General features: G+C 38.9%; 1 protein-coding gene across 1 annotated transcript in view; it reads left to right on the top strand.

Moving 5' to 3' along the window:
• Window positions 1-14,777, top strand: part of prdm16 (PR domain containing 16) — a 209,730-nt gene extending 194,953 nt beyond the window's left edge. Inside the window, exons 11-16 of the mRNA XM_056772745.1 lie at window positions 959-1,128; window positions 1,890-1,967; window positions 3,269-3,438; window positions 3,602-3,773; window positions 10,104-10,310; window positions 14,645-14,777. Of these exons, the coding sequence (XP_056628723.1) occupies window positions 959-1,128; window positions 1,890-1,967; window positions 3,269-3,438; window positions 3,602-3,773; window positions 10,104-10,310; window positions 14,645-14,657 (810 nt within the window). The 3' untranslated portion in view covers window positions 14,658-14,777. The remainder of the gene's footprint in view (window positions 1-958; window positions 1,129-1,889; window positions 1,968-3,268; window positions 3,439-3,601; window positions 3,774-10,103; window positions 10,311-14,644) is intronic.

Genomic DNA, 14,777 nt, shown 5'->3' with positions numbered 1-14,777 from the left:
ACATTTAGTCATTTAGCAGACGCTTTAATCCAAAGCGATTTACAAATCATGCAGAACGATGAAAGCAATTAGTGCAATAAGACATTAGGGCTATATAACTGGTTTCAGTTGGCCACACAGTGCACAAAGCCATATATGAATACAGTAAATACTTTATTAAAGGATAGAAAAGTGGGAACGAAATAGGTGTCTGTATTGTTGGGTCAGTTGTTGACAAATAAATATTTTTTGATATGCACTAGTTAGATTATGTGGATGTTGAAAAAGTTATTTTTAATTTGTGATGTAAGAAATGTACCAAAGCGACTGGAAAGGTTTTAAACTGTAAAAAAATCAACAGATAGCATGAACTATTTTAAGATTATTGTTGTTATTTAATTTAAACATTTATAGAATCAAGATAATATTGAGAAATGTTTACAGTAATAAATAAGACACAGTGTTCTGTCTGTGTTTATCCATATTCCAAAAGTAGGAGGGATGTAAGCCGTTTTGCCACATAGCGAAACCTTTGTTCTGGAATAGGGGAAGTACCCTAAACTGGGGGTATCTAAAATTGCATTGTATGCTCACTGATGTGAATGGCTCATTCAGATCCTATTCTCAAAGATTTGTAGGAAACAAAGTAGGAGCCTTGGGTTCCCAGGGGGCTGCTTGAATTGCTGCCAACGTATCATAGGTTAGAGGGGTCACTCTTGAACAGCACAATCAAGACTCAGTGTTCTGATTTATAACTTCCCACTGCTTTCCCTCTTTCTTTGGTAATATCTTAGTTATAATGCAAACATTCAGGCTCCTCACCATCTCTTTTATATTGTTTTTCACATATCTTAAAGTAACCTTAAAACCATAATCTCACACAAAACCAAATCAAAAGGCATTTCTAGTTATTTAAGCCCCTGAACTGTGCATCAAACACAGAATTTAATTTTTAATGCGTCTAATGCTCTCTCCTCAGGTGTCTGCAATGGAAAACATGACCGAGAAGCTAGATAGTTTTAGGACTCTGAAACTGGATGCTTCCAGTTCCCTCCAGCATACTTCACACCCCCTTTTTAACTTCCGTTCCCCACCGCCCTCTCTCTCTGAGGCAATCTTGCGCAAAGGCAAGGAGCGATACACCTGCAGGTGAGAAACTTGTAAAACCGTAATAATGTACAAGAAAACTCTACTTCTTTGTTTAAAGAATCCCCAAAATATAGGATCATTGTGTTTACAATTGCAAACCAGTAGTGGTTGGCGCAAAGTTGTTTTTGGGGTGGGGGCAGCGGCGGCACAACAACCTAATAATTGCAATGTAAGTTTAAATTGAGTCTGGGTTTTTACAGTAATGAAGTGCCAGTCCACATAAAAAAAACTATATTATACTCCATTACTTATTAAAGTAAAGTGTTAGTAAAACTATGCTTTAGCACTTTTGAACCATATAATTGTAAATATTTATATTATTACTATAACATACCACATTATACTAAAGTACAATAGAGTTTACTTTAGGAAACATTTAAGTAAACACAGGTTCAATGCAATCTTGAATTGATTTGAAGTTCAACAAACAATTATGGAAGTAAATGTGAAAACTTAGGGCGATGGTGACAGGAAAATCTACTTTTTTTCGCACTTTGGTGTTGTGCTGCCCTATCACCATAATGAAGAAACCTTCCTGTTGCAAACTAAGAGATGTATAACCCTGCACCACAAAACCAGTCATAAGTAGCACAGGTATATTAGTAGAATAGCCAACAATACATTGTATGGGTCAAAATTTCAGATTTTTTTAAATGCCAAAAATCATCAGGATATTAAGTAAACATCATGTTCCAATAAGATGTTTTAGAATATTTTATTATATGAGAGGTATACCATAGACTTGTTTTCTTTCTTTGCAGGTACTGTGGGAAAATCTTTCCGAGGTCAGCTAATCTTACAAGGCACTTACGAACACACACTGGAGAGCAACCCTACAGGTAGTTCTCTCTCAAATCTACACTCCTACACACACACGAATGCAATATTGCACTGCTGCAAATACAAATGAGTTACCTTATAGTCCCCTTCCTCGAAGCAGCAACTCCATATAAGGTGACTGATTTGGAACCTTTTACTGTTTATAGACAGCAACTCATGTAATCCACAAACATTGCTCTCTATGTTGGAGACTCGAATTGACAATTGATTACAAAAATTTTAATATATCTTACCTACTATTGCATCATAATGGTAAGTTTTTCATGAGCACACATCACTGTTTTTTGTCCTTGTTGTTTATATTTTACTAAAATATGTTTGGAAGGATATTTGGAAGTAACATTTTAATCAGTTTAACTGAGTTTGGCTTATCATGTAAAGGGTCAGACAGAATCAAGGCTCTTTTGAGGTTAAGAAGTCTCCCAAAGAGAACTCTGTGATGAGAACCTCCCATGGGACATGAACACTGTTGGCTTGGCTCCACAACAATTCCATGATTAGCTCATTTAGAGACAGTATACCCTAACAAATAGCAGACATTATTTGTCATTACATTTAAACTTCACCATTGTATTTTACCGATCTCTGTTAATTTTGAAAGTTAACTGGTCACAGAAGTTTAAACTACAGTCACCGCTGTAGAAGAATAAAGAAGAAATCACCCACCATTACCACACTACCAGTTGTTTACTTTCTTGATGCATTTTTCACTGTTTTTTGTCTTCTTTTCTTTGGTAGGTTTGTACTTGTTAACTATTCAATGGGAAAGCAAGTGCTTGTTTTAATGCCAAAAGAATACCTAACTAAACTAATTTGAACTTTAGACTTCAACGTTTTAGCTTAAAGTCAAATTCTTGTAAAGTATTACAATCCATATATAATCAATGTTTTATACGCCTTCAAAGCAACAGATAAACACATCTTTATCAGGTTATTGAGGGGTAATATCACCAAGTGTTTTATCACAATATGTGCCTTATGTTTGAGTTTACGCTTGTTGTTTTATTTTAATTTATAGTAATTATTTTTACAGCACCCATATTATTCTGTACTACTCCTACTTTTTGGTATGTTCAGTAAGAGTTTCATTTTCTATTAATCAAATACCTATAATATTTTGCTAATAGCTGTGTCTGATAAGATTACAACAAAATATTTCTTGTTATCATATGATACCCAAAAATGCTAGGTTTGAAAACAGCCATTGTTTCTGCATGTATCCTTAAAATATACATGAATTTTGTAATAATCCAGTAGACAACTTGTTCAAAATGTTTAATCCTCTCTTTTTCAAACACAGGTGTAAATACTGTGACCGTTCATTCAGCATCTCCTCCAACCTACAACGACATGTTAGAAACATTCATAACAAGGAAAAGCCTTTCAAGTGTCACCTCTGCAATCGCTGCTTCGGTCAACAGACCAATCTGGACCGGCATTTGAAGAAACATGAACATGAAAATATTCCAGGTTAAATTTATCTCCATTCTTATCTTAATAATGGTTGACTTCTTGATTTCTTTAATGTCATCTGTAATTTGCCTTCATAATACTTCATCCACACCACTTGAAGTCAGAATAAAAGAAGACTGTCACAATAAGCTAATTTTTCTATTTGTATTTATTATTGTAGTGAGTCAGCAGTCTGGGATTCACTCAAATTTAGGAATAAATCTTTCCTCACCAAACTCTGAGTCTGACAATCATGCCCTTTTAGATGAAAAGGAGGACTCATACTTTTCAGAAATTAGAAATTTCATCTCAAATAGTGAGCTGAACCAAGCCTGTACCTCCTCAGAGAAAAGGTAAGAGCATTCTGCATGAGCACACATGCATAAACATACATAAATAATCCAATGATGTTTCGAATCTATGGCAAAAATTACTTATTGCGTTACACATCCCATCACCTATTAAAGTACCATGGCCTTGTCCACATTCATCAACCATAAGCACAACTGTCAGTTTGTTGCCAGGTTTGTTACTTACGCATTTGGCAAACACTTTCCTTTAAACTGACTAAGTGGATTCAGGATATTTTTTCAGTATGCTAGTCTAATGCTGTACCAAATGAGCTGCATGCACCCATTCTGAGTTTGATATAGGTGGCATTGAATTCGATTCTGACCAACAAATGAAAACATGAATTCTTTCATTCTTTAAGTACGGGACACTCTCTCTTGATTAACACACCTAATTTAAATCTGCAGCTGGTTAGAAGAGAGCTCAATGAATGAACTGACGTGCTCCCTGAACAGTGTTCATCGTCTCTACTCCCTGCACACAGGAAATCGGCTGAAGTTTACTTAAGAACACAAATTTGCGCAACACGACAGCGTCCTCACACAGATAAAACCTATTATGGAAGTTAGAAGGGTTACTTAACCATAATCTTGAGATTTGCGCAACATTATATGCCCATTTCACACTGGAATTATGGCAGAATATCTAGTGATGTTTACTTCGCAGGGCTCTTAAGGCGTATTGAACAAACCTCCAAAGCGGTAGGATAATCATACAAAATATGCAGGGCGGGGGGGCGAGAGGACCAACATTGAGAACGGCTGCTCTGAGCTATGAGTGAAACGAACCAACTCCTGTATCTCTACGAATTTCTGATGCAGAGGTAAAGGTATTGCAAAATAGTTGCTAGGCTAACCTGTTTGGTTGCTATGGGTGTGACTTAGCATCTGTCAGTTGATGATACTCTAGCTATGAGTGAAACGAACCAAACCCTGTGTCTCTACGAAGTTCTGATACAGAGATATAGGCATTATATGACTTGAATTAAGTGACTTGAATTTACTCATTCACATGTCTGATGCCTTCAGGTCAGCAACATCCAGCTCAAAGTCTCCGATAGAGACCCCAGGGATGCATGTCAGATCGATTTTGTCCACTGTACACATATGTGGATGAGTGATGAACTTGAAAAGACCTGTGCGCGCACGAAATTCTCCAAAACTTGCTTTGAATGACTGCAGGAGATTGGACGTAAAGCCAATCTCCTGAACAGAAGTCATCAAACAGTTCATTTGCCACATCAAGCATGAATGTTTTTGCATACTGTTGCCAAAGCACCCGCAAAGCTAGCAGAATTCCCGTCACCTTGCCTGGTCTACACACCTAGTTGCGGCTGACTCGTCTGCACTCTCTGTTGTAGCTCCTCGCATGCCCTTTTCCTGCTGTCCCCAGCTGGATATTTCGATGCAAATGGAACATGGTGCATATCGAAGTGGCGCTTTATATTTGACCGTTTCATCGATGACATTTTATCATTGCATATTAGACATACCGCAGATCCTGCTCTGTCCACAAATGCAAATTCCTCTGTCCACGCAGCCTGGAATGCACGGTAATCATTGTCTTTTTTTCTTTTCGCGTTTTTTTTTTCGTTACAAGGGTTGAAGCGGATAAACTACATGCTCGCGAGCAATTGGTTTCCGGTTCTGACCCATGAAATTTATCTTCAAAACGAATTTCTGTTTACTTTAAAACGACACAGTATTATTAAGAAATATCACAAGTATTTTAAAGTCAGTTCCAAACTGGGAGCCATATGCCGTCACCGGAAGAGCCATATATGGACTTCGATTCGAGTCGTATGACGGCCAGAATCGCGCCAGACCGTGCTCTGGCTATTCAGAAGCTCGCGGCCTCTTTTACACTGGGAGCGTCACGCCCCCTCAAGAAGTTTCAGAAGATGCTGGGTCTCATGGCCTCCGCGTCTCAAGTGCTGCAGTTAGGGGTTCTTCGGATGCGTCCACTGCAGTACTGGCTGAAACCAAGAGTTCCGCCACTCGCTTGGCATCTTGGATGCCTACTTATCTGGGTGGATCAAGTCTGCGTAACTGCTCTAGCCCCATGGAAGGATCTTCCTTGGTTGGAGCAGGGTGTGCCCCTGGGCACCACATGCAGACAAAAGGTGATCACGACAGATGCCTCCAACACGGGTTGGGGGGCTCTGTGCGATGGCGCACCAGCCTTCGGCCACTGGTCGATTCAGGAAAAGGGACAGCACATCAACTACCTGGAATTGCAGGCAGTATGGCTGGCCCTTCGCTTCTTCCTGCCGGTCTTACGGGACCGCAACGTCTTAGTCCGATCGGACAGCATGACAGTGGTGTCCTACATAAATCACTAGGGAGGCCTCTCCTCAAGACGCCTTTTTTCCCTGGTACTACCCCTCTTGGAATGGGCCCAGTGCAATCTGCGCTCACTGAGGGCAACTCATGTGCCGGGCAGACTGAACCAGGGAGCAGATATGCTATCTCGGAGCAACGTCCCTTCAGAGGAATGGACGCTCCACCCCAGGTCGGTTCAGAAAATCTGGGAAGAACCTCCTCTCTCAGGCAGGCAACACCATTTGGCACCCCCAGCCAGAGCTGTGGGCTCTGCACCCTTGGCCTCTTGACGGGAGCCTACGATCCTCCCCGAGAGTCTCATGAACACGATATCACAGGCTAGAGCTCTGTCTACGAGACAACTCTATACCCTTAAGTGGTCTGTCTTCTCCGCCCTGGTGTGCAACTCGCGGCACAGACCCAGAATCCTGTGACATATCACTAATTCTGTCCTTCCTGCAAGAGCTGTTGGATAAGGGCCGCTCCCGCTCAAGGTTTATGTGACAGCAATCGCAGCCTCCCATGCCCCCATAGCGGGCCATGGAGTGGGAAATAACGACTTAATTGTTCATTTCTTGAGGGGTTCCAGGCGGCTACTCCCTCCTTGCCCCCTCACCGTTCCCATATGGGATCTACCTACTGTGTTGAGAGCTCTGAAGAGTTCTTCTTTCGAGCCTCTGCAGTCCGTGGACCTCCGTCCCCTAACGCTTAAAACCTTAAAAATGCTTCTAGCATTAGCATCGGTAAAACGTGTGGGTGATCTGCAGGCTCCCTCTGTGAGCCCCTCATGTCTTGAATTTGGGCCTGATGACTCTAGGGTAGTCCTCAAACCAAGACATGGTTACGTACCTAAGGTGCTCTCTACTCCGTTTAGAGTACAGGTAGTGACATTATCTGTGCCCCCCTCCTCTGAGCAGGACCCGGAGCTTAATCTGCTCTGTCCAGTCAGTGCGCTTAAAATTTACATTGAGCGTTCCGCCACCTTCAGGCGGTCGGAACAGCTTTTTGTCTGCTTCAGTGACCGCACCAAAGGGTCCCCGGTCACGAAGCATAGACTATCTAAATGGATAGTTGAGGCTATCGCACTGGTATATTCTTCATTGGGCCTTCAATGCCCCACGGGAGTAAGGGCCCATTCTACCAGAGGTGTTGCCTCTTCATGGGCATGGTCTAGCGGAGTCTCTATAGCGGATATTTGTGCGGCGGCCTGCTGGGCTTCGCCTTCCACATTTACCAGATTCTACAGTCTGGACATTCCGACCTTACAGGCCCAGGTCCTTTCTTCTTCCGGACGGTGGTTACCCTCAACCACACCAGAACCTAGCACATTTTTGGGACAATTAAACGGATTAAGCCACCTATTAGCTTGGCTTTTCCTTCTTCTGCAGGGCTTCCCTGCCTTATACCTATCCTCGAGCTACGGCTCTGGGATTATATGGTGTTTTTTGTTCCACTTTTAGCACGGCGGGATTATACTGGTTCCCCATAGCGTCCTGCTACACAGTACGAGTGAAGTGAACCTTTTGGCGGCGCCATCGCCATAGGTCCGTGCAGCTTCGCTGCCATTGGCGTAAAGTCTTACTTTACACGCACCAATGGCCGTGCAGTATTCACAGCGTTATTGTAAAGCTTCAAAGGAGTTTTCCCCATATTGTCCTGCTACGCAGTACTCGTTCCCGTATCTCAGGTTACGTTAGTAACCGAGTACGATTTATAAAGCATGTTTTGTTATCCTTTTTTTAAATAAATATATAATGTTCCATGTTCAGAACACACCCTGTTTAGATGGGCAGACGAAACAAATTCATAGAGAAAAATGCTTCAATTCAGCAATTTCCTGTAATGGTCTTGTTAATGTCATATGTAAGTAATAAACAAGTGGGTCTCATTTCATTCTATACTACACAACAACAGACAAATACAACATGACAAATATAAATGAATATAAATCCAAATCCACAACATATTCGCAAATATAATGAGTCAATAATTATGTTGTGATGTGTTGAGTATTCAGAGATGGTATTTTACATACCTTTGTTGTAAAAAGGGTTTATTTGAGTTAATATGTGTCATCTCAAACCAAACTCCCCCATTCTCCTCTGACCTCTAACATCAACAAAACATTTTCCTCCATACAACTGCCGCTCGCAGAGTCAAATTTTTGGACCTCTTACAACCAGCTACCCTCATGTAAGATTTATAGATGTGTAAATATGGAGCAATGTTTAATATGTAATAATGTTTAACACACACAAATGCATAAAACACCCCCTCCCCCTAGATATTTAAACTTCCACACAAATAATTCAGGCACCAAAACAGAGGATCCTTTTAACATTTTTACCATACATTATGATTGACGTGTATGAAAAAAGCCATTTAAGTCTTAAGACCATCTTAAATAGATACATTGATTCGCAATCATAATATTCTAGAAGGCCATGCCATGTTTGAACTTCGGGAAGTCATGTTTACCATGTCTAAATGCCTAAATGCATTGAGTTGCTGCAATGTGACTGGCTGAGTAGCAATTTGGGTTTACATGAAATTAAACTGGTGTACCTAATAAAGGTGTGTTGTGTTCTATATATATATATATAACACAGCATCTTAAAACCAGCCAGACATGTGCTATATTTATAGATAAATGTGTAAATATGGAGCAACGTTTAATGTAAAATTAATTTTATTTCTAACACTGTCCTTCGGTGAGACACATTTCATTCCACACACATGCACAGTCTCAATCACACACGACACACAGAACTATATAATACATGCACACTCTTTTGATACAGAGAGAAATAATATCCATAACTACACACACACACAATATGTAATACAGACACACGTATGCACATATAATTCACACTGCAGTGCACCAGACTGCAAGGGACAATGAATAATTTGTTTCCTTTTCCTCTTTATCCTGCACAAATTTATTGTTCCTTAAGCAAAGCTACATGCATTTTGATCTGGTGACTCTATAAAAAAGCCATTTAAATGAATGATATTTCACCTTATTGACTGTTATGAAGGCATGCCTCTTCCAATGACGATCACATTTTGCACGCTTGTTTTGTGTCATAGTATGTATAATAGTACTTAATGACAAGTCAGTTGGATTATTTATTTAGGATTAGCGACCTTTAACGTACATGTTTCACGTTAATATAATAAAGGACCTTGTTATGGTCACACAACTAAAAAAACTCAACATGTTTTTGAAAATTATTGACCTAGAGAGTCCAAATTTTGAAATTGCTTAAAAATCCCTGAACAAGTTTGTAAAAGAAGTTTTTTTACATCATCACCAATAACTCACAAACCATGTTATCGGCCTCCATGGTTCAAGAGACAAAGTTGTTATGAATGAGGAGCGCTTTCATTTGATATCAATAGTTTGTGTATAAGTCAAATTTAACGTAATACACAATATTTTATAGTCAACCAAAAGGCGTGTCAATTTTGCCATTTTTACTGTTATAGCGCCAACTAGTGTCCAAACGCTACGTTATTTTGTAGGTGACCTCAGAATGATGGGTTGAAATGTTCTGGATTAATGGCAATTTTAATGTGATAGGCTCTGCCCATTTTTTTATTTTGCCGCACCTAAGCGACCGTGAAACGAAATTTCAAGTTTTTTTCGATAATTATTTACATTCACACTCCTCACAAGTCATCTGCATTGATTTGGTTCCGATCGAAAATCCAAAGACTATTTTGCAAAAAAGTTTTTTATCAATATCTGCGATAACTCACGAACAGTTTTATCGACAGAAGTGGTTCTAGAGGCAAAGTTGCTCAAAATAAGGAGGGATATCATATGATACAAATAGTTTGGGTATACGTCTAATTGTTTAATTAAAGAAACCTTGACTTACATTTTATTAATGAAATCCAAAGACATAATGTTGATCCAATAGAAGGATCAAAGAATTCAGAAGAATTTGCCACATATAAAGCATGACACATATCTAAATAAATACGTTATTGATGTCACTACAGGGCAGAGCCAGCAGAGGACAATTCTCACGCAGCCTCCAAACAAGATGAAGAAGAAGAGGAGATGGAGGGAGATGATGAAGAAGAGGATGGTTCTTTAACTGAAAAGTCACAAGACGAGACTGCTTCTCTAGTCACTATGGTGCAGGGCACTTATGAGGATGACGAAGATGCAGCATCACTCCCTATGTCTTACGAACATACGCGCAGGTCAGTAAAATCCCCATTCGACAACAGCTTTTTCCAGTAATAGAAAGATAAATTCATTAAATCCACATATTAGTATGCTCCTTAAATGTTAAAGTAAAAATTGCTTGTCCTTTTCATCTTTTTTAATTAAAGTGTTTGCCACTTTTTTTTCTAAGTCCAACTGTTGTTGTCTTGTGGAAAATTTTAGATTTAAAGTATTCCAGTACTTATGTATTTATATATTAGGCACAGCCATTTGATTGTATATAGCAGTGGTCTACAATGCCATTGACAAAGGTCTGTTCCCAAACCAAGTGAGTTTCCTACTTAGAAAGCATTTAAAGGCATCAAAGAAGTACGCATGATCTAAAGATTACCTTCAAAACATCAACTGCATAATTTGCTTCACTTGAAGGGATAGTTCACCCAAAAATTACAATTTTGTCATCATTAACACCCTCAGATTGCTCCAAAGCTTTATAAATGTATTTGTTATGTGTTTGTCTGTGTCAGTATGGATGTCTGAATGTCAGTAACCAAACAGATCTAATCCCCCATGGTCTGCCATAGTAGGGAACATAAATAAGGGATGAGATGTATATGGTTGCTGACATTCTTTCAAATGTCTTCCTTTGTGTTCATCAGAAAAAATAAATGAACTGCCTGAGGGTAAGTATATGATGACAGCATTTTTCATTTTTGGGTGGACTATCCCTTTAAAGTTTTCTTCTTTTGTCCAAAATGATGAAAAGCTTAAAAAAAATAGTTCAAGAAAAAAAGTAATGAAAAGTGTACTATTTTTCAAAATATTAAATAACTGCAATCAAGAATCTAATGCAGTTGGGATGCAGTGCACAGTATAGGATGCTGCCCATATAGACAATACATACTAAGGTAGCTCAATAGGTTTTGCAACAGAGCTTTTAAGGCTGATATTATCCACCGTAATCTTTAGCTGATGTTGCCATCTATGTGTTGCCTCATTGTCTATCATTCTACTGACAATAACACCACTAATCGGTAAATAGTCATCTGTCATTGTATGTTTGTTTAAACCTTTTAGCAAACCTTGGTTTGCCAGAACAAAGATAAATGGTCCGTTTAACAGTACACTACTTTACTGCACCCAGTTTTGCACCCAAGGGATTAAAAAGTTGGTTCTGTTGCATTTTTACATCCACTTTTTCACTGTGCTCTAAACATGATTTTTTCTGGAATGTAACTGGAAAATACCTCTAGATACATCCATAATTATTATTTTGGGGCATAATTATTTTCAAAGAAAATATATAAATACGTATTTTCTAGCAGACAGGGTTCCCTCTTCATTTTGCATGAGCAAAGCGATGAACAGTTTTTGACCATTACTGTTGCCACATGCTGTGCCAATGTGTTTTGTGCTATCATTCCTGTTAGGACTACATAATATTTCAATAGCCCCCTCACCATTTCATTCACTGCATGCTCCTCAAATGCATTCAGTTACGATAATTAGATTCAAGTTGTGGTTGGGCTAATTGAGGGTCCCCTCCCCTGTCTACACCCTGGCCCTGAACCCTCCCTTTCCCGGCACAGGTGTATTGAGGAGGATGCAGGCCTATTAGATCTGGAACCTCTGCCTGGTTTCCCCAAAGGCATGGAATTCCATAAGGCTGGCGAGGAGCCGTATGATATAAAAGACATTTTTAGCACCTCAGTAGAGTCGGAGGCTCTGAAAGAAACACTATTCAGGCAGGCTAAAACCCAGGTATGTGACTGTACCGAGAGAGCTTCTACTATACTTTGATTGGAATCGTTTGTTATTACTCGAGGACAGGGCATGTTAAAGAGAATGTGTTCTTTTATCTGGACACATCCTATATTAAAAAAAACGGTTTTGCTTTTACAATAGTGTAGTGTTTCCCAACCATTCACCAACAGAATTGTTTAATTCACAAATTAAACCAAAATAATTAACTAACACTATAAGTGTTCTGTATTAATGCTCTTTATTCAACTTAACATTGTCCTCTGGTGTAATCATTTCATATGGGGTTGTTATATGATTTATTTGTAATCACAGCGTTTTATGTTTAAAGGTGTAATTAAACTTTTGCTTCTACTCACCCTTATGTCCTGGATGACTTTCTTCTACAAAACGTCTGAGCTCCTTTAGTCCATACCACAACAGTGGATGGTGTTTTTACTGCCATGCGGCCTCACATCTTTGACTGTCTAGTGTCAGCTTTGACATGTGACCAGCTTATGTCCAAATACATATTAAAAAGACAAATGTAAAGGCATTTGTGATCAAAATGTTAGCTGAAATAAATATGTGATCAGAATGTTAGCTGAAGTGTCCTGATACCTTCATGTCGGAAACAACTGAGCAATATTAAGTTTTCTCATGACAAATTTCTTGTGAGACATTGATGCACACTAATGCACAAATGAGGAGAAAGAGTATAGACACTATACATTCCTGCGTGTCTGCTATTGTGGGTGAAAGCGGAACAGCAGTCCAATTACTTTTTTCTGTCGCTATGGCAATATAAGCTACTTTAAAAAATTATAATAATAAAGTTAAAATCCAGCATGAATGATGACAAAACACGATAACAAAACTGTTTCTTTCTAGAAACCATGTGAGTTATCAAGTGTTAGCATTGTAAATACTTCATTAATACCAACAAATTGTTTTTTTTGAAAACAAACGGTTAATATTACATTATTTTATACAATTAATATTTATGTTTAAGAGAAAAAACAGTATAAGGGAGATTTATCTTCATGTTTCTCCTAAACATTTGGAAATATGCTCCTATAGAGGAAGGCACAATGCACATACACTCTGCTTATTACAAACAGAGCACCAGCGCACTTATTACACACAAAGCACCAGCGCACTAACATGCCAAATATAAAATATTTAAGGATTACAATGTGAAAGATTATTATTATATACATAAAGATAAGAATCTGGCTTCTCTCTGGAAAAGAGTTCAGTCTTGCTTTTCAAATTCTGCAATAGTAAATATGTAAATAGCGAATCTGCCATGGTGTAAGCCCAATGGGAATCAGAAATTAGACTCTGACCGGTTTATTGCATGTAACGCCCAAAACACACCCATGACTCACCAAGAGATAGGTACAACCCTTTTGGATCATGCACATGGCACGCAGACCGCTTTTAATGTCGTTAAACTAGCAAAAGTGGATTCAGACACACCCTAAGTCCTCCAGACCATGTTTCCAATGACGCACTGGAGTCACTGAGCATACTACCCTACAAAGTCGAAGTGCAGTAACACAAACACTGAAACTGAGAAAAATGCCTTCAAAGTTTTCACACCAGCCAATCAATGCAGCCAGTTACTGCAATTTTGACACTCTTGTTTCTGTGAAACGGGACAAATTTGAACCAGGAGACTGGTCAAAAGACAGAACAGATGTTACAAAGCCCATTTCAAACCTTAATTTTGACCAAATGTGTAGTAACTGCACCTAGCCTTTGTAGGGCAGCATGCATGGCCCCTTCCCTAACATGGTTAACCAACTGAATCACAAGTAACTGTCATTACTTTTACTACCAGTACAGCCTACAGTTTGCTAGCTATCTATGCCTTAGTCCTGTAAATGCATATAACCTGGTTGCGATAATTGACAGAACTGCTCGGTCTTCTTATTTACATTCCCCAAAATAAATGATATAAAAGAGGTGGGTTAAATTTTTGGAGAGCCACCTTGATAAAGAGATGAGGATCAACACTTACACCCACCTCTGCAGTGAACATTTTACACCGGATAGTCTTACAAACTTGTTTGTCCTCTCATTCCTGTCTGTTAAGCAGCCTATGTTGTTATTTCACAGAATAAATAAAAGATCACAGTGTTGCAACTATGGGAGTTAGTAAATAAGGAAAAAGTCTTGGGGAAACTATTTCTTTGAAAGGTCTGTGCCAAAAAAAATCATGTTTGCTAGAATGAAAGATTATTACCTGTTTCTATGAAAGTTACTGCGAAATGTCCAATACCAGAGGGTTAAACATGTTAAATATGTATTGCCTCGCTAACTGAACTATTCTCAATGTTTAAAAAAAACTTATAATGATGTTTACTACACCTGTCTACTAAAGTAATGCAGCTTCAATGGCATGTTCAGGTAACAGATGTAAGTTTCAAATGACGTAATGTAGCTTTTTTTGGGGGGGTTTATGTTTTTTGAGGGGGTGGGCTTGGGTGCCAACCCAGAGAAATTACTTAAAATATTTTTCTACGTTGGTATTCAACTGGAAAAAATTAATAAAAAATGATTAAGAATGATAAGACAGTGGTTATGGCTACAAGATTAATGTTTTTCACTTTTCCTCAACCAGGCTTATGCAATGATGCTCTCTCTATCTGAAAACAACAACCTGCATACATCCTCACAGAACTCTTTGGATTCTTGGCTCAACATGGGAGGGTGCTCATCGGAAACAAGCTCCTTTCACCCCCTCAACAACATCT

The sequence above is a fragment of the Triplophysa dalaica genome, chromosome 18 (genome assembly GCF_015846415.1).
Source record: "Triplophysa dalaica isolate WHDGS20190420 chromosome 18, ASM1584641v1, whole genome shotgun sequence".
Lineage (NCBI taxonomy): Eukaryota > Metazoa > Chordata > Actinopteri > Cypriniformes > Nemacheilidae > Triplophysa > Triplophysa dalaica.
The sequence above is the reverse complement of the archived record's forward strand: the minus strand, read 5'-3'. Positions and strand labels throughout refer to the sequence as shown.